Here is a 25,036-nt window from a genome sequence, read left to right on the forward strand (position 1 = left end):
CCTTAAATGTAGAATATAGCAAAAAGCTGTAGAAGAGAGTGCAGTCAGGGCCCGTAGAAAATTTCAGTGAACACATGGATAAAAGGAGGATAGTTAGTATTTATTCTTGGCTAACTCACTTGGTAAGTACTCACAGGATGCTTTGTGCCTCTGTTACATAGTTCCTTAGGATTTTTTCTCAGATTACAAATTTGCTTAATCGACATGATCTTTGTATAGGAAAACTGCAACAAGTGAACCCCCACTATGGTGAAAACAGGAATGCTTAAGATAAAAAGTTGTCTATACCAGTTATAGGAACTTAGTTATAATATTCATTTCATTTTAAAGATGTGGCCCAAACAAAAGAATTGCACAAAAAAGTGTGCATGCTCTGCGGGGGGAATTTTGTTCCTTGCAAGTGTGAAAAGGGGAAAAGGTTATATGTTAATAAAGAGAACTATTTCAATTCCTAATCCTATAGAAGAAATTTCTCAAACACTTTAACTTTGTATTTCAACAGAGCAGTGGAATTATTAAAAGGCTTATTTGTGTTTAAAAACCACAACTGCCTGCTTTTCCGCACATATATAACCTAACACAACATTTATATTGTTAGTAGCTCAATGTGTGCACAAGCAGGGGTCAATCCCTTAGAATAGTTTAATATAATAAGAATGATTAAAGTACTTGCCCTGGGTCAAATTATGGGAAATAAACGGTAATAACATAAGGCCAGACGTGTCAGTAGGTTTTCTCGGCAGTGTCACTTGAATGAGCTACACCACAACTGGGATCCCAGGGTGTCTGAGTTCTATGGAAAATGTAGCTAGACAGAGCAGGGAAATATATAAGCTACAACTCAACCAACCACCGCAATAATGTAACACTCATAATGTTTTCTACAAATCTTAAAAGGGAAAAAACAATCCCTAAGAAAAGGATCCCAAAGTCATAGAATATGGCTGGATATGTTTTCCCCTGCTCAAAGGTTTCCATCTTCTACTGGGGCTGATAGTATTTGTATCACACTGAAGCACTAATGCTGAATTTATTATATTGCAAGGATTTCATTTCATTAAACAATGCAGAATTAACACCCAACTGAAACACCTCTTCTTCTTTTATACAACTCAAGTTTAATTAAATTATTGAAGCAAGTACCTTCAGCAAAATAATACACTTAATTTTTAAATGTGTTCCCTAGGGCAAGGGTAGGCAAAAGGTAGATCTCCAGATGTTTTGAATTTCAGCTCCCAGAAACCCCTGCCAGCATGGCCAATGGTCAGAAATGCTGGGATCTGGAAGTCCAAAACATCTGGAGATCTACTTTCTGCCCACCCTACCCTAGGGAGATAACAATCTGAGCAATAGCTGTGACAATATCCCTTCTCAGTGCTGGCCCAAGACATCTTGCTGCCTGAAATGGAACAGCAAAGTCAAGGTAGACAGCACATGCCACTTCCCAATAACCTAATGCATGCAGCTTGGCTCTCTCAAGCCCTTTCGACACTATCTGCTCAGCATGCCTAGCTCTTCAAGGACTACACCAGCTCAATAGTTCTGTAAGCACAAGTACAACCTGGATTACATAGGTTGATCCATGAGAGGAGAGATGAGTGAACTTTGGGGTTGGAATAGGTGGGTTTTTCTCTCCACCAATCGGATTTTATGGAAGCAAACAGGACCCCAAATCATCTAGGCACTGACACAAATCCTGGCCTCCCATCACTTTCACTCAGAAGAAGGGCAATAGCTGCATCACCACCACGACCTCTGCAAACTTGGTGGCCAGTTGTAGCTTCAGGCCTGACAACCACAGGATAAGGCACTTCCTGGATCCCTCTTTCCTCTTGCACTCAGGATCCGCTGCCAACGAGCCCCCCTCCCCCCCCAAAATATGCTTGGCTTCCCTCCTCAGATACCAACTTGGTCAGTTTTAGGGGCAGGACCTTGCTCAGATAGTGGGGAAAAATGAGAGAGGGGAAGCAGCACTCTCTTTTACACAAATACTTTCTTGTCCCTCAGCATATGCTGCAGGAACAAAACCTTACGCTGTGTCCCCCACTCCAGTTCAAAACTCGATACAGCCACCAGGTCTTTCATCCAGTGATGTACGAAAAGGGAGGGGGGAGGTCTTTCAAACACCCTAGCACCAATGATTTGGCAACTAGGAAAGCATAAGCCACTTTCAGTGGCCATCTAAGAATATATAAAAATCCGTTCATACTCTAGATATGGGTTACATGTGGGTTGTTAACCATGAACAGCCTGTGGAGAGAACCCATGGTTTGCTGTTGGGTTGTGAACTGAGGGCTGCTTAAACCATGGGTTGACATTATTCATGAACCCAGAATCGTGTGTTGTTCATGGATTGTTTCACCAGACTACAGAGGCAGCAGGCAAGAGCAGTAAAAAAAAAACCCAGCCTCTTTACATGCCAGTACTGCAGTGCCACAGAGGAAGTTGGGATACAGGGAGGGAGTGGGAGGAGGAGGAAACAAACAACTCAGGGACTGAGAAACAAACCATGGTTTGATTGATCATCTGCCAGACAAACCCTGGGTAGAGCAACAAACCATGGTTTGTCTGGCAGATGCCTGAACAAACCATGGTTTGTTTTCTCAGTCTCTGGTTTGTGTTATGTGCAAACCAGGCCAGAGTTTGAAGCCATTTAGTTTAGAAAAAATGGTGTTGGGGGGGGCAGGATAGAGGTGTATAATATTATGTGGAAAAAGTGGACAGGGAAAGGTTTTTCCCTCTCTCTCAAACTATTAGAACTTGAAGTTATTCAATGAAGCTAAATGGTGGGAGATTCAGGACAGACAAAAGGGGGCCAGTGTGGTGTAGTGGCGAGAGTGTTGGACTGGGAGTTGGGAGATCCGGGTTCTAGTCCTCATTCGGCCACAGAAGTTCACTGGGTGACTTTGGGCCAATCACAGACTCTCAGCCCAACCCACCTCACAGGGTTGTTGTTGTGAGGATAAAATGGAGAGGAGGATTATGTACACCGCCTTGGGTTCCTTGAGGAGGAAAAAAGGCGGGATATAAATGTAATCAATCCATCAGTCAAGTACTTCTTTACAAGGCGCATAATTAAAGTTTTTTAACACAGGATGTGGCAATGGCCACCAAGTTAGGTGGCTTTAAGGGGGGACTGGACAAATTCATGGCTATCAATGGCTTCGGGACATGATAATTATATGCAACCTCCAGGATCAGAGGTAGCATGACTCTGAATACGAGCTGCTGGGAAGCAACGAGAGAGTTATTGCCTTTATTGCCTTTTCTTGTGAGCTTCCCATAATCATCTGGTTGGCCACTGTGGGAACAGAATGCTGGACTAAACTGGTCTGTTCCAGAAGGGCACTTCTTTTCTTGAAAAAAAAATTACCATTTGGTATGAGATGTTTATTGTTTACTATCTGCAATGCAATTTTTCATCTACAAAATAATTTACAATCTAGATCCGCATCTTCAACATAACCTTATTGGCCGGGGGTTATAGCTCAATGCTAGAACTGTGTACCACAGGATATTAAGTGTCAGATTCAAGCCCCAGCAATTTCAGCTATCAAGGCTAGAAAAGATCTTTGTCTGAGACTTTGGAGAGTTGCTGGCAGTCTGAATAGAACTATTGGACAAAATGGAACCATTGTCTGACTAGCTGCATAATACTAACTCTGTAAGCCCAGCCATTAATTTCATTGTACAGATGGGGAAACTGAGGCTGAGGCCAGCAGGTGAATCACAGCAGAACATCAGCCCTATTCTGGCTAATATCCATCTTCTCTGAGTTAGTAATTCAGCAGCTGTATACAAGGAACTAAGGAAATGATTGGTGAAAAAAGGTGTGAATTATTTCACTGCTAATTAAGATGCTGGATTCTTAATCAGAACATATTATTAACATTGTTGCAAACAATCTAACTATTCAGCCAATGGACTCTAGATGACTTCCTAAATGCTTTGTTTTTCTGTATCATTTAGCTAAGAGAAAGGATTACCTTCATTAAAGAGATTCAAATATCACCTGCACTGAGATAATACAATCACATAATTTTGGCTGTGATGGCAGTTAACTGACAAGGATTGTTATCTGTTTGGAAGTTCCAGTTTAGATCTCCTAAAAAATGAGAGCAGATCCCTGGAAGATAATATAGATAACAAAAAGCTACTGATATGCAGCAAAGTTTTATGCCACACGTCACTTATCAATCACATCATGTCCATTCCCCTGTCTTGTTTAATCTGTTAAAAGCAAGTGAATCAAGTTTTACCAGCGGAACCAACAAGAGAGAAAGCTGTGCTTCACGAGAAAAACAATTGGTACTCTTGGGAAAGAAGGTGGGGAGATGAAGGTGGACACCAGAGATGCTGCTTTCTTAAGCCAAAGATGGCTAGCATGAACGGTTCCCCGCAAATGAAAGACAGCCCTGGGAGAAAACAGCAGCCTGTATTTCTTTCCTGTAAATTAATGCTTCATGGGCATGCAGATTCTTAAGCATCACCATTTTATCTCTGTTATTCCACTGCACTTCCCATTTTCATAAACATTCTTGCCGCTTTTTTCCAACTTTTTTTCTCAGCAAAAAAAGAAAAGAAAAAAGCACGACCTAAATTCACAGAAAAGCCCAGCTCCCCTTTTTGCTGCCATTCTCTTGGCTGCCATTCACTGACGCATCTCAAATGCACTGTATCCCTAGGCAGCTCTTGTAATTAAGGTTGCAATCCTAAGCACGTTTACTAGGGGAAAACCCCATCATGGAACACAGTGAGACTTGCTTCTGAGTACACATGCATAGGATTGATTTGTTAAATAGCTTTCCATAGGCTGCGACAAGCTATTATACTATTGATGTCTCCTCACCCCCCCACCTCAAGAAAGTAAGTATGTCACATTACCTTAAGAAGTCAGACAAACACACCAGCAAGAATTATCTCACACTATAAGGTATTTTGACCTGATATATATTATTACTTGATATAAGGTGAGTTTGTCTGTATTTGTATACAGATTGGTTTGTTGTTGTTATTTAACTCCCTTCTTTATTCATTGCAGAGATGCCATTTGCCTAAACTTTTGCCCATTCTGCTAATGCTGCTAATGGAAAAATCCACTTGTTAAATGTCTGGAGAAAATAACTCGTTCTATTGTGATGACATAACAGACTCAGTCATCTGTAGCATAGCTGCTTTCTGTCCAATTGTTTATTAAGCAAAATGCCTACCTTTGCTGGCAGTCATAATCTGCAGTGGTCCTATGATGCTAGCCACGAACTGGATCTGAAAGCAATCCTACAATGCAAGTGCATGCAGTCTATCGGCAACTTAAACACCAGTTAACTCTCCTCCCTCTTCGACCTAGTGTAAGAAACAACTGCTGTTCTCCTCCAAAATAAAAGCCTCCTCTGCAGTTTGAGAAGCAATACTTGCTCTCTCCAGCACAATCTTCTCTCTCTCATGTATGAGACATGATTCAACAGCCAAGTAGTACTTTTTCCCCAGTTCTCACACCTTTGGCGAGAAAACTAGCAGGAGAAAGAAGAAGTATTTATAACCATGTTTTTTAAACACAGTATTGGAAAGCCTACCCAATTCAAATGGACATGGATCAGAACAAAGCAGTGTCCTTCTGTGAACCATTCTTGTTCATTAGCTTAAAGTGTAATTTAAATCCAAAACAGCAGCAAGATCCCAGCTATAATGAATTCAGGAATTACAATGCTGTATTTTTAAAAGTACAGTTTTGTGAATGAAAACAGTTTTTTTGTTCAAATTAGGCAACTTTTGATATATTCACTTGATACGCGTATTTTAGTATTTGCCTTTTTTTCTTCAAAATTTCAAATAACTATTCCATTAATTCGATGACAAGATCAAGAGCAGAGGTATGCCTTCTCTCTGTTTATTTAAAGTCGAACCAAAACATTTTGCTTATTATTTCAGTACCCCATGGAACAATATTAAAAAGTACCCAATTCTGTTTTGTAGTTCTGAGCTTAGAAGTAGCTTGCTTTAAATATATGTATTGTATAATGTTTTTCATCCCTACAGTGAGTCACTGCCTCAGACATCATGAAACATGAATAGCCCTACTATTTTAGCTCCTTCCTTTTCCCTCTTAGATATTCGGACCGGAGTCAATGCCATCAAGCAAGCTAACCATCTTTGTTTTACTTCAGGTGTTCCATTCTATTCCACATGTATCTACTTGAGCATAAATCTGCTGGTGCATTTCACATAGGAAGCCAATCTACAGTCAACTTGCGCAGCTTGCAAACAAAGCATGACCCTTGATGTGCCAGCTATACGGGCATCTGAATGGTTACCAGAAGTGGGATCAATACAGAAACATGAGCCCAGTTCGGATGATCATTCCGGCTTCATATACCATAGTTTATAAGCTGGGAATGAGCACCAGGACTGAGCGCTCCACCCTCGCCCCTCCTGCTACTCCTCCAGTCACACACGAGCAGTGGTACTTTGTTCCTGGGCTGCAGGAGCCATGGTTTATGAAGCCTGGAATGATGGCCCAAACCAGGTCATGCTGTGCCTTCCCATCTCTGATTTAGGAAGTACATTGCGTACCTCCACCCTTCTACTTCTTGCCATGTTGGAACTGCAACTCTGGATAGCACAGTAACTTATTTCAGCCCAGGAAGGCTTAGACAGGTGTTTCTTAATTTAGGAAGCATCACTGTGACCCCATTTGAAATGCCCTATTATTACATTCTACTTCACACTCCTAATAGAAATGTACGAGAATAAACGAATTACTGCATTTAAATTACTGAAGTCAAAACCACAGTGCTAGCATGCAGAGAAAAACTATTCACTTAAATATCTTCCTATGCACTTGGGTATAGGCCACCCACCTGAGAGAGAGCAAGACACATAAGCACCTTGGCTACATGGTTATCACACTGCGCCACAAACAGTGCTGTCACTCAGAGAAGCCCCAACCAAACCTCAGTCAGGTGGGCAAAGTGCTCTGTCAACTAGGATATCAGACTTCCACCCCTGAAGTGGTTGGGGAAAGGGGCTTTCTTAAAAGAAAAATCTTGAAAGGGATAGGAATACAAGGTTGGGAACTCACAACTATGTCCATTCCAAACCCAATTTTTACACAATTGCAGTTAAAGTATCTGCTAGGTCCTTCACTTTCATTGCACTGAGGATCAGCAACCTTACAACTGTAATACATGGAACAGGACTGGTTCTTCAGAATAATTTATATGAAACAGCTTTGGCTTCCTTCCACGTCCAATTAAAGATCTATACATTATTCTTCAGCAACAGTGAATTGTAATTTCATTACAGGAATTGTGGCCTGTAATTTTTGGTTTTCCCATGCTAAAAAGATTTTTCTATTGAAAGTAGAAGCATATCTGAATAATTAGAATAAGCAGCTACAGAAAAATAATTAGCTTTCTAAAAGCCTGAGGTGAAGGAGGAGGAACATGCAATTTCTGCATCCAGAGATTTACAGATAATTAATCAAACATCACACACATTAAGGACCACCGAGAAATCCAGTGTGCAACTTATCTCCATTTTCTGGCTATGAAGGCCTGAAAAGATCTTCTTGTAACCTAGCAACTACCAGCATATCCACAAGATAAAACCCTCCTTCCTGTTATATAAAGTAAAGCCCACTTCAAGTCGCAATTTGCCCCCACCAACTGGCATTTTATTCATAATACTATTAAAGCTTAAAAACAAAGCCCCCGTGGATAAGACTCTTAAAACTGGTATTTCTTAAGATCTATTTGAGGAAAATGCTGATGCAAGACAATGAAGGGGGGTGGGGGAAGGAAAAGCCTTCATAGTTAAAGGTTGGTTGATTCATCTATTCCAGGAACTGAAATGAGTTTACAATATGCCCTTTTATACATGTAGCTTGACAACAAAATTACTTACACAAAAACAAATGTGCGAGCTTCATAGTGGAACAAGGATTACAAAATCCTGGTTTCCCACATTCAAACCTCTATTCCAAGGCTGCTCAATCCTTTCAGCCCCAAAGGACATATCGGGTGTCTGCAGGGGTGGCAGGGGCCACACATGCATATGCACTCACACACACACACACACACACACACCATTCACACACAAATACACACCATTCGAATCCAACTCCTGACCAACAGCATTTCAGAGGTCTGGAATCAGCTTTGATCAGATAAAACCAATACTCCTCCCAGAAACCTCAGTCCTCAATCTACCCAGCCATCCAGAAATCCTGGCTCCTGGCCAGTCTCCCCCCCCCCCAATCCACTCTCTTGCTGAAGGATTCTGACATCCCATGCTCTGTTACCTGGATTCTTTTTCAGAAAAAAGGCAGGGAGGAAAAAGGAAAAACATTCTAGAAACACGCTCTTTGATTCCTGCCACAGAAGCCCTATTCCTAGATTGTCCTAGGAAGCAGGTAGGAGCCTTTGAGCACAGCTTCATAGAATGCTCTGGAGACACCCTAGGAACAAAGCTTCCATGGCAGGAACCATAGAGCCTGTTCCTAGAGTGTGCGTTTCCCCCCCCTTCCCCCCATTTTTCCCCCTAGGAGTCGCCACACAGGGCTTGAGGGGGCCATCTGTGGCCGACATGTTTTGCACCCCTCTTTTTACTGGAAACATTTCTTCCAGGACTATATATTTGTTGAATACTAACCACTTTGGTGCTGGTAATGTCCCAGCAGGGACTACTGGATGAAAGAAAAGTATGTACTTTTCTGTCAAGTGCTGGTCCTAGGAAATTGACACTATATATAGACCCATTTTGGGAGTTCAGATCTAGCTACTCCACTGGATATGGCTGCTGAAAACCTTGATTAAGAACAGTCACAAATATTATTGTCTTTCTTTTCAGATGAAATCATTATTGTTTAATATTGCAAAAGCGAGAGCTACATCTTTTCTCAAGACAATCTTTACATTTTACCAAGCACTGTTCCTGCATAAATCTGATTCAATTCAATAGGCAACGCAGAAGAAGGAAGGAGCACTTTACAATGACAACTCCTATGATTGGCCAGCTTTGCCAAGCTTACTCCCCCCTACCCCAATACACACAAACTTCATGTCCTTCATAGGTTGAGGGATTGTGAGCTAATGCAGAAGTGAGAGAGCACCCATGTACTCGAACACTAATGGCTAAAGGAAAACTACTATTTCTCAAGTCAGCCATTCAATGTCACCAGATAAAATCCCACTGAGGTCTTCTAAACCCTCAGGGATCCATAAGCCATCAGGATGGAACAACCTAACTGGCCTACTATTGTAATGGGAATGTAAGAGGGCCAGGATCGATATTCTTCAAACTTAGCGATGCAACCTTTACCAGATCATCTTCCCCTGTAACTGTAGCACCTGCTTCCAGAAAACATCAAGCTTAATGTATTTGTCATGTTTTATTTATTTAATTAATGCATTTCTTTGCATTAAAGAATGTATCAAGCCAGGTATGCTCTCGAATGGACTTATAGTTGTCATGATGGCCTAAAAGTCCTAGGTCAGTCTTCCACAACCTTGTGCCCTCCAGATATTTTTGACTTCAACTCCCATCAGCTCAGACAGCATGTCCCATGGTCAGAGATGCTGGGAATTGTAGCCCAAAACATCTGGAAGGAACCAGGTTGAGGAAGGTTGTCCTAAGCTGACCCCTAAATGCCAGCCACTATAAAAATATATTCTTTCATTAAGCAAAACAATCCTATTTGCACTGAGAGATTTAGAAGGTTAAGTTCAAATTACTTTGCAAAGCTCCTTTTTCCATGTTGCAGCAAAGCAAATTGTCACAGCATCAAGAGTGGTGAACACCACCAGCAAATATGAGAAATCTAGGACATTATGGCCTAGATTATGGTGCCAATGGTTCTTTACATAGTTACAACGGATACAGAACATCCAACAGAAAGAACAACCAGTTTATAAATCTGAAAGTATCCAGTATTTCCATTGCTCAGAATGAAAATTCTTTGCCTCTTGCTCCAATCATTTAGCCTGATTTGACTCTTCCATTTTGGTCACTGTCCATCTTCACTGACAGCTGCCAAAGCAGCTTCCAATTAATACACATCATCATGATGCTACAAGAACTTACAATTTATGTGTAAATTCAAAGATTGTATCAGATACCTAATCAGTTAAAATTAAGATAAACCTACTCAGTAGACCCCTAAACTATGTTGAATTTCAACTCAAATGAAAGCAATGGGCTCTCAGCAATGTAGCTTCTCCCATATTCAGTTCAACATTTAACCACATGCTTTCATATGATAAAAAACAAACTTTGCTGCTATATCCAGGTTGGCTATGGACTACAACAACACACCACTGTAAAACTGGACGAATAAAGTAGCAATTACAAGGCTCTCTGTTACTAAAGAGAAATATATTAAAGTCCATACAAAGGTTAGCAAGGATTTGTCAGCTTTTCCAAAGTGATATTAATTTCAATTAAAAAAAAACTTTGGTCCTAATCCAACCATAGCTCGATGCACTTTAAAAAAAGAAAATAAAAAAGGATATCCCTTAGCAGTAGTTCTCAAGGCAACTTATAGCCTTTAAAAAAAGGCAACATAATATACAAACAAACATCTATACAAAAATATAAACTCAATCCCACAAATAAAAAAAAACTCAGTCCCAACTCAAATTAATGGAGCTTAAATTAGATGTTACTTGCTTTTCTCTTCCCTTCCCATTTGTTTTGCATCGTGTGAGCCTATGAGAAGGGACTGTCTTATCTTTCAATATCTGTACAGTACTTTGAAAAACATTAGGTGCTTTATAAATGAACAAGAACTCATCCCATTAATTTCAGATGAGACTTGAACACAACTTACTTTGTAAAGGGGTTTTGTTCCTAACTAGTCCCATCTTCATATCCTATGGACTTAGTGTATAGTTTTGGAAAACTCAATGCTGTGGAGTTGTTGGAAGCTAAGCAGCTGTGAACCTAATCGGTAACCAGTTTGATCCTGGTTTGCAGGGCAAGCACAAACCACTGTTGGCCAGTTCAGATATAACAATAAATTACAGTTCACTACAAACCATGAAGTAATGAAAAGACCCGGACACATGTTGCAACACAGTTTGTGAAACTGCAGGTTGTTGTGAATGAAGCCCAAGAACAAACCATGGATTGCAAGTCTGGTCGTTCCTCCCCCAGCAACCCATAATTCCAGGTCTGGACATTGTGATAGAAGTTGATTAGCCCAGCAGAAGCAGACAGGCAACCGGCAGCCAGCATGCTTGCTCACTTCCACTCATTCACAACCACCCAGGCTTTAAATAAACCCTGGGTAGCAGTGACATGCAAACCAAGCCATCTAACTAAATACCAGGTATAATATCACCTAACACGTAAATTATTGAATTAGGAAATCATGGCACCCATGTTGTAATTGCAAATAAATATAAGAAAACTAAGAGCACACCTACATGACTGATCTCATCTTATGGGAAACAAATAAGCATAACAACATTCTACTCACCACCGGATCCCTGGATCATAGTTCCTGATTTCTGGACCTCATCAAATTTTGTAAAAATGATGTTCAACCTGGTTTGAAAGGGGGAAGGTAACAGTTGAACAGTCAAAACTGCAAAACCTGGGAATGAAGGCTTTGGCAAAATTTCACTGACATCAGACAAAGTATTATTTGTGCCCCCAGCTTTAATGGGAAAGAGAAAGCCCTTTCAAAATGACCTCACCTCAACTACTGTGCCCAGTTCTGGACACCATACTTTAAGAAGGATTCAGATACATTGGAACAAGTTCAGAAAAGGGCATCAAACATGATCAAAGACTAGAAACTAAGTCCTTCAAAGAAATATTGAAGGAACTGGGCATGTTTAGCCTTGAGAAGAGAAGACTGATGGGGGATATGATAGCACTTTTCAGGTACCTAAACTGTTATCAGCCAGAAGAGGGCCACAACCTGTTCTCTATCATCCAGGTCTCTAGGACACGAAATAACGGGCTTAAGTTACAGCAAGGCAAATTTTGGTTGAACCTCAGGAAAAACTTTCCAGCTGTCAGAGCAGTCAAATAATGGAACCAACTGCCTAGGGATGTGCTGGGCTCTCTGTTGTTGGAGGTATTCAAGCAAAGACTGAAAAGCCATCTGTCAGGGATGCTTTGAACTGGATTCCTGTACCAAGCAGGTGGTTGGACTCAATGGCCTAAATGGCCCCTTCCAGTGTTAAGATTCTTTGGCCATATATAGGTATTAAATGAGTAAGAAAAAAAGAGAAAAACCTGAATACCAACTATGAATTAAATTATCATAGACAGAAGTTTAGTGCATTCCTCAATCTTAGCTTTCATTTTTTAGAACAGCAGATTTGTAATCCTTCTGGCAATACAAAAGAATAGGATGATGGTATTTCCAAATATGTTAGGTTTTCAGATCTCTTGATTCCCAAGCCCGCTTTATTCACTCTGATTGTCAGACTACCAGCCAAAACAGATAATGTACAAATTACACTCATGACTGAACCAAAAATGTTAAAAGCACATTCATATTTGCTCCAGGCTTTTGAACACTCAGAATGAGGGCCGTTAGGGTCCAACTAGTAAGAACACTCCACAAGAAAAGCAATGTATGACATCTGGCTGGGGCATGCTGGGAGTTGTAGGACCTTTTGCTGTCTAAACATGCATAGGACTGCGCTCTAAGATGCTTTGATCTCAGCAACAGAAAAAAAGAGAAGTGGACACAAAACAAAACCAAAAAAATCAGAGAGAGAGAGAGAGAGAGAGAGAGAGACTCTTCACTCACCGAGACTGTGGCAATCCTTTTTTGCTGAGATCGGCTCTTACACGTTCACCTACATGTCTGTAGATTTCTACTAGGCTATTTATTGCTGCATCACGAACCTAGTAATTCAAAAGAAACAATGGAAGAAAATAGTTTTACATATATATTATATAAAGGAAAACCAGTAACACTGATGTAATGTTGCCATGATTATGTTCAAGGCCAAGTTGCCTAGCAAGCTGGCATGGTTAGTCTACGGTGGCTGCTGTAGCCTCTACCACTCTAGTTCTTGGCAAACCTATTGCTCATTTCCACATATCATGACCCAATAATGTGAAATGCTGCCATCAAAACAAATTAAGCAGTTTAGACAGCAATCCTATGGTCCCTGGAAGAGAGTCCCAGGGACCATAGGATTGTTTAGAGTCCCCCTCCCAAGGCAGCAGACGCTGCTACAATCTTGGGAGGGGGATTCTGAGTTCCAATCCCCCTCCCCCTTGCAGCTGCTGTGGAAAGAACCATACCAGGTGTATCCCAAGGTCGCAAATGCAGCCTTGGAGAGAAGGAAAAGGGGAGCATTCCAGTAGGCAGGGAGGGGACAGGAGAGGCCAGAATATAAGAAATCCTATGGCCTCTCCACCCCCACCCCCATCAAAGCACTCAAAGGCCTGTCTAGAGGAAAAACATTTAAAAAGAGAACAGAGAGGTGAAAATCGCCTCCCTCCTCTTCCCACCCTGCCAGCAATAGCCCAACAGGACACTGGATACACAGAACCCTCTGAGATCAGAGGGTTCCATCCAACGAAGACACAACCCATAGGATTGCACCCTTATTTCTTTACTTTCACCGCCTGAAAAATTTGCACAATTTCTTCTGAGCACAAGAAGTCAGGATTTTTTAAAAGCAAAGTGTGTACACACACACACACACATACTTTATGACCCACAAGGATGGGATAAGGCAGCCAACATATAAAAACATGTTTATCTGCTCTAGCACATACGTATGTGTACTGGAAACAGCCACTTAGTGAAGTGACAAGATGACACACCCATACACTTCAACAGCCATACACCGTCACCTATGCAAGGAAATCTTTGTCAATTAACTGTATGGGTTTCAGTCAACTGAGTAATTAAATCTGCATACATTTGCATATGAATAAACAATAATCCTGAAGAAAATAAATCACTCTCTCTGAGTTGGATCCAAAGAAAACTGAACAGAACTCCGCTTGTACAACAGAGCTTTCCTGGTTCCTCCCTACCACCTTACAGCCCCCAAAGCCTCTCATGAGAGTCGAGGGACTCTCTGGAATGGTGTGGGATAGCGCATGGGGGCTGCAGCAGGATGGGGAAGTCTAAAAAAATCAGGGGGGATGCCTTGCACAAGTGGAAATGCCTTTCCACTTACACAAGAGATCTCTGGATTTCTGGTTTTAAATAAATGCCTACACACGGCATAGAACGGACTATTTAAGAAGAGACATTTCCTGCCTGTACGCTAGAAAAGGGGGCGAGGTACAATGCCTCTTCTAAGCGAATGCCTACCATTTTTGTACTAGAAAGACAGATTTAAAACAACCCTTCTACCCAGTTAACTGGAGGCACCTTTTAAAACTATCAATGAATTAACATTGCAGCCCTGCTTAAAAGTCATAGCCTAGCCCTCCAAAAAGAATTCTGTACCCCAACACAGATGGAACTTGGGTAGAGGGGCAACACTTACAGGCATAAAGTGGCAAAACATTCAAACATTATGCACATAGCGCCTCTAAAATACCCAAACACAGACTATGCTATGTAAGCTCAGAAGAGAAAACGGCTTCATTTTCTGGCTGAAAGCAAAATGAAAACCATTGGCCATGTAAGCTTGTCACACTTAACCATGACTTCATACCTTGGGCTCACATGCTCTCTACTCTCCTGTCCTCCTGCGTGGTTGAGAGGAGTTCAGAAGCCGTCGCTTCAGTTTTTAGTTAAGCACTGTTTGCCATGTTGTCCAGGCCTGAAACTGTGATCATCATTACATATGGCTAGTATAGCAAGCTAGCTTTAGAAACCATTGTTTTATGCTGGCTTATTTCAAATGGACATAGTGTACATTAACTGTTGTTTATCACTCCAGACAACATGGCAAGCCACAGTTAAGAAAAAGCAAAAACCAAAGTCTACAAAATCTTCTTCCCAGCCATGTGGGATGAGAAGAGGGGAGGGGAGGGGAGGAGTGCACTGAGTCCAAGGCTCTTTCTGGCTGGTTCCTGCTCGTACACATTGCACTAAACTATGCTTCAGTGTGGCTTGCTAATAGCGCTGCTGCATTGGAAACCATGGGAAGAGATTGATTTGAAGTAAATTTTCCTACTGAGGACATTGATAAATCCTGAGCCTTGCATTTTTACAAGCAATTGAGCCATAAGCCCAATTCTGAGAGAGCACCTCCACTATGTCATCATGCGTATCTAAAGTAGGTGCAGATTCAGGGTTCAGGCATATCCATGCCTTCCATACTAGTCCTGCCCTGGTACTGGTACAGACAGCACTAAGCTATTTTCTCCAGCCAAAGCCAAAGGGGATGTCTCACTACAGCAGCCTTCCCCAATCTGGCACCCTTGAGATATTTTGGACTACAACTCCCGTTGTCACTGACCACTGGCATGTTCGCTGAAGGTAATGGGATCTGTAGTCCAAAACAACTGGAGAGCACCAGGATGGGGAAGGAACGACAGAGATCATACAATTTATAGATATTTCATGTCTGTGACCAGTACTCTCTGGGCTGGCTCACACATAGGCATGGTTTGCAAGTAACACTAAGCCAAGATTTAGCACTACATGCACAAGCTGGAATGAACTCAAGTGAAGCTCCAGACTGGCAGAATACCCCCTCCCCTCACCCTGCATAGCTCCCAAGTTTGGTTACCTTTACACAATGCTGGCTTGTTACATCTGAACCAGAGGTTGGGAGTTAAAAACAATTCTGGTCAGTTTCAAAAGAAATCAACTTCAAACCCTGGATTGTTTTGCAGCTTTAACTAATCAGAGTTTGTTTTAAATCAAGATCTCTTGTTGAAGATAACAACAAGCCAGCTTTCTTGTGAATTGAAACTAAATTCAACAGGAAAGAGAAGGAAAAGCATGTGAGCTCAAGGCTTCACTTGGGCTCGTTCTATCTAGCTTGTTCACGTAGTGCAGGACACTGGCTTAGTGTTACTTCTGAAACAGGCCACTGTAACTGTATGTTTTCCCCCAACTCTCCAAATAATCTCTCCTGTGTACAGGACATCTTTGAGAAAGCACAACAAATTGGGCTGTATATGGAGACAGCCTGAAGAAGTTTCCTGAATGACATCTGCAACATTCAGAGCAACTGCTAAAACAGCCGCAGGATGACTCCATCTCCAGTTTGCTTTATACCAAGTTTTCTCCAAACAATCCTGTGCACAGGGAGGGAGAATGCATGAGGAGGGATGGGGTACAAGCAGCTCATTAGCATGAGTAAACCAGAGCCCAGGTATTTCTCTGGGCAATCTTCCCCAAACCAGGGATCTCCAGATGTGTTGCACTACAACTCCTATCTTCCTTAGCTAACATGACCATTGGCTATACTGCCTGAGGAGGGTAGGAGTTGTAGTCCAACATATCTGGGGGCCACCAGGCTGGGGAAGGCTGATGTAGTGGAACAAACTGTGCTACAAACAGCTGAGATAAATAATAAAAATGGAAGTGGAAAGGTCCTGTGTGAGCAAGAAAGCCCATTGTGTAACAGTAACTTTTCTGGACCTATTTACAAGGCTGCTTTAAAATAAACAAAGCATGCTTCTAAGCTTCATGGCTACAGAAAGAAGCTTTTAGATGGTCTGCTAAAAGCTCATACTAGAGAAAAAAATCTGGATCTTCTCAATCTTTCAGGTAGCACTTCAGGGTTGGCACCTGTCCCAGAGTGGGAACGGATCACTATAGCACAAAGTGAAGGCAAAGCAAGACAGAAGCAAAGGTCATCTATGCCAGGGAACCGCAGTAAGTGACTTCCTGTGTTTCTCAGGCTAGTAAGCAAGCCTGAAGAGAGACCAGGCAGTTCTGCTCTAGGCTATTGGTTGAAAGGGGCTTCCTTGCTGGTCTTTCTGGGGCGGTCTTTTTTGGCTGGAGCTTAATGGTGTGGTACAGAGACTGAATCCCTGCCGAATATATGTCAGGTCTCTTCAGCATCCCACCCAGACACAAGTCTTGATCTTGAACAATCTATTATTCTATTATTGGAAATGTCTTCCACATTTTAAATGTGTGTGTTTTTAATTCAAGGAAGAGCTTTCTCCAGCAGAAATCATCCTATTCTCCCTCTCTTCCTCATTTTAAATGTTTTTTTTTAATTCAATTTCAATAAAGAGTTCTGGGTAACTTGAAAGCTTGTATACTGTTCTTTGAACATTAACTGGTTTTAGTAAAGGTATTATTTTTGTAACTGTGAATGTTGTTAGACAAACTGTGGCTACCTACTTTTGATCAACACTGAACACTCTTTTCAAAGAAGCAGCTGCAACTTAAAATCAGATTAAAATCCATCCAAGAATTACACACTCAAGCCTTCATACATTACAAGTATCATTTCTAGGCCTAATATCTACATCCTCCCTCACAAGGGCAAACTTTGCTAATCAATCAAATCTTCTTCATTGTTCCCCACAGGTTAAATCCACATCTATCTCACCAGCCTTTCCCATTAGACCTCTCCCCGCTATTCCCATTCCAAGCCAGTTCTCCATACTCTTTCTCTTCTAACCCTCTGGCCCAGCATGGTTCAAGGCTCTTTCCGTCTCCATGGCAACAGCAGATAAAGGACAAGCACTCCTCTGCAAGCCTACGGAGAAATAGGACTGCCAACTGGTTGGCCCAAATCCCAAGACATCTAGACCGAGTGAACAATGGGGCAGACTATGTATGCTGAAAGGTGCTTTTGTGCACCCTCCCCTCAAATAACTCACCCAGGCCTTTTCAACTGTCACTGTCCAAGAGTACAACTGCTCATTGGCAAAGTTCTGGAACTCTGACTCCTACGGCTGGCCTTAAGCATTCCACCAACTTCTGATGGCAGGATATGAATGTCAGGTTTCGTAGGGAATTCTTCTGCCTAACAAGCAGCAAATCAGTTTACCCAGAATGTCAAAACGTTACTCTGAAGCTAAAAAACACTCCAGTCCTCTTTATGTGTGAACCATGTGAAGGGTGCTGCTGGTCCCACCTCTGGATGTCCATGCATTAGTAAAGAGTCATGTGTGAAGGGGGGTTGTGTGTACCGGAAACAGATTATGCATCATTCCATATTCTGAGACAGGCAACAGTCATGGCTTGTAATAACTTGCATGGAGGGTACTGGTGTTTCCTTCGTAGGACCCAACAGTATACTTTGCACCATTAGCAAGTATGTGTGATGTTTGGTTCATTTCCTCTCATTTGCTTTTCTCCAAAGATGATTCTGAAGAAGGTGTGTGGGGATTTCCCCTCCATTAATCAACACACTATGTTTATAGTACACTCCACGAATGAGAATTGAAAATAATTTTAAATGTTTATTCATTATACTATCTAGCTCTACCTTGAAAAAGCTCAAAGCAGCCAGGTACTGACTGAGTCCACACTTCACCATTATAGTACCAAGTACTCTTGGATCAAGGCATAACCAGGAAATAAATAATGGAGACAATCCAGCACTTGTTCATTAAAATTGAATCCCATTGTTGCTTTCAAAGGGACTTAGTTGTGGCTAACTCTTCCTAGATTCAGGAGGGGCCGTAGCTCAGTGGAAGAACACCTGCTTTGCATGCAGAAGGTCCCAGGCTCGATTCCCAACATCTCCAGGTACAGCTGGAAAAACGCCTGACTGAAACACTGGAGAGCTACTGGCCGTCAGTGTCAACAATAGTGGACTAGATGGACCAATGGTCTGGCTCAGTATAAGGCGGCTTCCTCTGTTTCTAGAGCTAATGGCTAAATAAGGGACCTAACAAACCAATGGAGCAAAAATTCAACACAAGATAAAAGACGACAAGTAGAGTTACCGCTTAGCTGCTCTAAAGTAATAGCTGCATAACCCAGATCTGACATACAATGAACATCCCTAGATTAGAACAGTAAAAGAAAAGCAGGCATGGTAGGGTGTATAGTTTTTGGCTAACATAGGCTGGCCTTGCTGAAGAGTCTTATATGTAAATTGAGATTAAAACTTGCATTTCTTCCCTTCTTCCTTCTTCCTAGTCATCCATCCTGTGCCCTTTAGCCTTCCCTCCAAGTGACTGCAATAGCACTGCAGAGTTCATTTCCTGAGCAGGAGTAGCAAAAGGTGTTTTACAATGCTGAAGAAAGGCTCTCCTTCCCACTACAAGCAAGGTTATATAGAAGCTTTCATCACTGGGCAAAAACTGGAACACAGGAACATATAATTCGCCTGAGTGAAACAGAGTTTGGAACAGAAGTGAAAGATCCACTCAAACATTAATCTAAATAAATGAGAAAACCATCACAAATGCACAGCCAAGGAAGCGCCTTGAGTAATCATGCCAAACTGAGCCCAAGAAGATTACTCTTATATTTCTAATTTTCTCACTCTATATTGTATGAGCAGAACCTTTATTCAAACCATGCCATACTTGATGGAGTAACTTTTATTCCCACCACCACCTTATAAATATAGTCAGTTTTGGAGCCTAAACAATGTTTTTATGAAGTATTATGGCCAGGATCCAAAGAAGTGCACAACTAGTTCAGCACTATGGGCCCAAATTCCTTGAACAGCAGCCCTCCAGGCCACATTGCAAAATGTTTTGAAAAACTAAGGAGATATTCAAAGGCAGTTTGTGCTATAGCATCTTTGGAGCAGAAAAGGGGTTTAAAATATCTATTGGCATGCCCAATACCAGCCCTTGGCTTTTCCTTTGGATCCCAGTCTATGTACTGTAATGCTGGGGATGGGGTATGCTGATAACCACCACTGCCACCATTCTCCACAGGACCATTAGATAGTACTAATATGGTCCATTTGGAGTCCACTCAGGGTAGAGCCTTCAGTCTGGTGGCTCCTTCTCTGTGGAACTTCCTGTCTCTTGATGTCAGGCAGGCACCAACTTTGTTCTGTTTTCTACACCTGCTGAAGACATTTTTATTTAAACAAGTCTTCCTTGACTAACCAGCCACAGTTTTATTGGCACAATGTGATTTTAAATATTTTTATTCTGTATTTTTATCGTTCACTGCTCGGGAATATTGTTAGAGATAAAGTGGCATATACATTTCAATAAATAAATAAATAAATAAATAAAGTATTTTATTAGATCACTTCAAATTTGTTCCATTGTCTTCACACTGGACAAAGGATGTCCTCATGCAAAGGAAACAACACCCTTAATTCAAAAATGACTAATTTTTAAATTGATGCTGCTTTTTATTTTAACAGTTTCAACCAACAGGGGGCAATGCTGATCCACAATCCATTCTCTGTAGCTTTGATGTTACAGCCCTACAACAAAACAGGCAGCAAGGCAGAGATAAATTATGACCTGATAAGATTTTGAGTCCACCCCATCTGGCAAAGGTCAACTATAATCCCTGCCAAAAGAATTGTTTATGTGTTAAATTGGTGGAACACTTATTTAATTTCAGCCAAGTGGTTTATTTCTAATGATATAGAAATCTGAACAGGTCTTAATATCACTTAGGGTGTTTGTTTTTGCAGTATAAGGAAAGTAGTAAGATCATTTCTAGGAAAGTGTTATTGGCCTAAGGGCACCACATGGGACTGGGGCACAAAGGGCTTAAGAAGAGGGATAATAAGAAAACTTATGTTGCTTGGGAAACAACTGTTGCTCTGCTAGTCCCAGAAAAGGAGAGTAGCAAACCAGGCCATCTGTCTAATACTAAGCTACTACCTGAGGGAGAATGTGTATGTTTATATCCTTTATTATTCTCATCAGTACGTAGTAGTATTTATCACTTATAAAGCATCAAAAAAAATTCTAAACACTCTACCATAGAAAACAATACAAAAGGAAACAAGGAATGGGGAGGGAAAGCAAGCAAAGTATTTCATTTTATTTTATTTGTACTCCACCTTTCTACCAAAAAAGGCACTCAAGTCGGCTTGCTGAACCAATTACAACTGATTAAAACAATACATTAAAATGCAATAAAAACATAACAATTACAGAAAAAATATTAAAAATAGCACCCAACACCAGACCCACTTACAGGTTAAAGACCTTCTTAAACAAAATAGTTTTTGCTGGCCAGCAGAAGGACAGCAAAGAGGAAGCGAACATAGCCTCCCTTGGGAGGGAGTTCCACAGCCTGGGCATGGCAACTGAAAAGGCCTTCTCTTGGGTCACCACCATATGTTCCTCCAAAGGCAACAGTCTTGAAAGAAGGGTCTTTCCAGAAGATCTTAGGAACTGGGCAGGCTTGTGTATGAAAAGGCGGTCTTTCAGGTAGACGGGCCCCAAGCCATATAGGGCTTTACAGGTCATAAACAGCACTTTCAATTGTGCCCAGAAACAGACTGGTAGCCAGTGAAGTTGCTGTAGTAAGGGAGTCACATGCTCCCTGTAACAAGCCCTGGTCAACAGTCTAGCCACATCATTCTGGACCAGCTGAACAGTTTTCGCAGGCAGCCCCACGTTGAGTACGTCACAGTAGTCCAAACGGGATGTAACTAAGGCATGTGTAACAATCTCACACGCACACACATGCACGCACACGCCAGGAGCCCTTAAGTCTCCTGGCCAGAGTATGTTTCTCTTCAGCTCTGCAATATGCAGGGCAACTGGCAAGTGTTCTTTCAGGCAGGGAGGAAGAAAACAAGCTTCCTTCCTACAGCTGCTTCTGCTCTGGCCAACGGATGCATCTCAGCTGCTCTTCCTCTTGGAATGATGTTCTTACTGAGAGGCAGGGTGTGTGTGGCCCTGCCAATGGCAGAGGCCAGAGTGTGCTTACAAACTTCTCAGCATCCTTCATGAAGAAGAGCTCTGTGAAGCTTGAAAGCTTATGCACTTTCACTGGCAAGAGTTGGTCAGATAATAAACAGATGTCAGCTTATGCTTGCTGTTTCAATGAAACACAGAACTTTTCCCAATACACCCAGAAAATTGGTTCAAAACAAACAGCAGTGTACGGTATTCTCCAGTTCCACCATAGTATGGAATTGATGCTGGGCACAGTATTCTGTATCCCAAGAATCTCAGCTTTCTTTTTGTTTCAATATGTAGACCTTTAGCCGTGATAGGTAAGAAAACAAGCATGTGAACAATACCCAGCGTGCTCTCTCTCTGTATATGTATATAGTAAAGTGCTGAGATTAAGCGGGGCTTCAAGAGGTCAGCCCCTTCATGGATCACTGCCTTGTTGTGGCGAAGGGGCCTGCGTAACTCAGTGAAGCCATAAGCTATGCCGTGCAGGGCCACCCAAGATGGACAGGTCATGGCAGAGAGTTCTGACAAAATGTGGTCCACTGGAGAAGGAAATGGCAACCCACCCCAGTATTCTTGCCAAGAAAACCCCATGGAACATATCACAAGGCTAAAAGGTATGACGCTGGAAGATAAACCCCTCAGGTCGGAAGGTGTCCAATATACTACTGGGGAAGAGCAGAGGGAATTTCCAAGTAGTGCAAGAAAGAGTGAAGCGGCTGGGCCAAAGCTGAAAGGACACTCAGCTGTGGATGTGTCTGGTGGTGAAAAGAACGTCTGATGCTGTAAAGAACAATATTGTTTAGGAACCTGGAATGTAAGATCAATGAATCAAGGTAAGCTAGAGGTGGTCAAACATGAGATGGCAAGATTGAACATCGAAATCTTGGGAATCAGCGAACTAAAATGGACAAGCATGGGCGAATTTAATTCAGGTGACCATCATATCAACTACTGTGGGCAAGAATCCCGTAGAAGAAATGGAGTAGCACTCATAGTCAACAAAAGGGTGGGAAAAGCAGTACTGGGGTACAATCTCAAAAACGATAGAATGATCTCAGTACGAATCCAAGGCAAACCATTCAACATCACAGTAATTCAAGTCTATGCTCCAACAACTGAGGCCGAAGAAGCTGAGGTTGATCGGTTCTATGAAGACCTACAACACCTTCTAGAACTAACACCAAAAAAAGATGTCCTCTTCATCATAGGGGATTGGAATGCTAAAGTAGGAAGTCAAGAAATCACTGGGATAACAAGCAAGCATGGCCTTGGTGTACAAAATGAAGCAGGACAAAGGCTAATAGAGTTTTGCCAAGAGAACATGCTGATCATAGCAAACACTCTTTTCCAACAGCGCAAGAGGCAACTCTACACATGGACATCACCAGATGGCCAATATCAAAATCAGATTGCTTATGTACTTTGCAGCCAAAGATGGTGAAGCTCTATACAGTCAGTAAAAACAAGACCTGGAGCTGACTGTGGCTCAGATCATGAGCTTCTTGTTGCAAAATTTCAGCTGAAATTGAAGAACATAGGGAAAACCACTAAACCATTCAGGTATGACCTAAATCATATCCCTTATGAATATACAGTGCAGGTGACGAATAGATTTAAGGGATTAGACCTGATAGACAGAGTGCCTGAGGAACTATGGACGGAGGTCCATAACATTGTTCAGGAGGCAGCAACTCAATCCATCCCAAAGAAAAGAAATGCAAGAAAGCCAAGTGGCTGTCTGATGAGGCTTTACAAGTAGCTGAGGAAAGAAGGGAAGCGAAAAGCAAGGGAGAAAGGGGAAGATATACCCAACTGAATGCAGAGTTCCCGAGAACAGCAAGGAGAGACAAGAAGGCCTTCTTAAATGAACAATGCAAAGAAATCGAGGAAAACAACAGAATGGGAAAGACTAGAAATCTCTTCAAGAAAATCGGAGATCTCAAGGGAACGTTTTGTGCAAAGACGGGCATGATAAAGGACCAAGAAGGCAAGGACCTAACAGAAGCAGATGGGATTCAGAAGAGGTGGAAAGAATACACAGAAGAACTATACAGGAAAGATCTGAATGTCCCTGATAGCCATGATAGTGCGGTCACTGAACTTGAGCCGGACATCCTCAAGAGTGAAGTCAAGTGGGCCTTAGGAAGCATTACTAACATCAAAGCTAGCAGAGATATCAGTATTCCAGCTGAGCTATTTAAGATCCTAAAAGATGATGCTGTTAAAGTGCTGCACTCAATATGCCAACAAATTTGGAACACTCAACAGTGGCCACAAGACTGGAAAAGGTCAGTTTACATGCCAATTCCAAAGAAGGGCAATGCCAAAGAGTGTTCAACCTACCGTACAATTGTGCTCATTTCACATGCCAGCAAGGTGATGCTCAAAATCCTACAAGCTCGGCTTCAGCAGCATGCGAACCGAGAACTACCAGAAGTACAAGCTGGGTTTCGAAAAGGCAGAGGAACTAGAGATCAAATCGCCAACATTCGCTGGATCATGGAGAAAGCAAGAGAATTCCAGAAAAACGTCTATTTCTGCTTCGTTGACTACACTAAAGCCTTTGATTGTGTGGATCACAACAAACTATGGCAAATTCTTAAAGAGATGGGAGTACCAGACCACCTTACCTGTCTCCTGAGAAACCTGTACAAGGGTCAAGAAGCAACAGTAAGAACCAGACATGGAACAACCGATTGGTTCAAAATTGGGAAAGGAGTACGACAAGGCTGTATATTGTCGCCCTGCTTATTTAACTTATATGCAGAGTACATCATACTCCGGGAGAAATGCCGGGTTGGATGAATTAAGATTGCCGGGAGAATTATCAACAACCTCAGGTATGCAGACGATACCACCCTAATGGCAGAAAGCAAAGAGGATCTAAAGAGCTTCTTGTTGAGGGTGAAAGTGGAGAGTGCAAAAGCTGGTTTGAAACTCAACATTAAAAAAACTAAGATCATGGCATCTGGCCCCATCACTTCCTGGCATATAGAAGGGGAAGAAATGGAAGCAGTGACAGATTTTATTTTCTTGGGCTCCAAGATCACCGCAGACGGTGACTGTAGCCATGGAATTAAAAGACGCTTGCTCCTTGGGAGCAAAGCTATGGCAAACCTAGACAGCATAGTAAGAAGTAGAGACATCACCTTGTCGACAAAGATTTGTATAATCAAAGCTATAGTTTTCCCAGTAGCAACGTATGGCTGCGAGAGCTGGACTATAAGGAAGGCTGAGCGCCAAAGAATTTATGCTTTCGAATGTGGTGCTGGAGAAGACTCTTACGAGTCCCCTGGACTGCAAGGAGGGCAAATCAGTCCATCCTAAAGGAAATCAA

General features: G+C 41.9%; 1 protein-coding gene across 3 annotated transcripts in view; it reads right to left on the reverse strand.

The window, feature by feature from the left end:
- Positions 1-25,036, reverse strand: part of CLASP1 (cytoplasmic linker associated protein 1) — a 269,767-nt gene that overhangs the window by 151,311 nt on the left and 93,420 nt on the right. For all 3 annotated transcript variants that reach the window (XM_084807323.1, XM_084807315.1, XM_084807309.1), the window contains 2 exons: positions 12,767-12,864; positions 11,477-11,544 (listed from right to left, as the gene is read on the reverse strand). In XM_084807323.1, the coding sequence (XP_084663449.1) occupies positions 11,477-11,544; positions 12,767-12,864 (166 nt within the window). The remainder of the gene's footprint in view (positions 1-11,476; positions 11,545-12,766; positions 12,865-25,036) is intronic.

This window comes from Heloderma suspectum, chromosome 1, assembly GCF_057233095.1.
Source record: "Heloderma suspectum isolate Gila_16-S chromosome 1, 16-S_ref, whole genome shotgun sequence".
Taxonomy (NCBI): Eukaryota; Metazoa; Chordata; class Lepidosauria; order Squamata; family Helodermatidae; genus Heloderma; species Heloderma suspectum.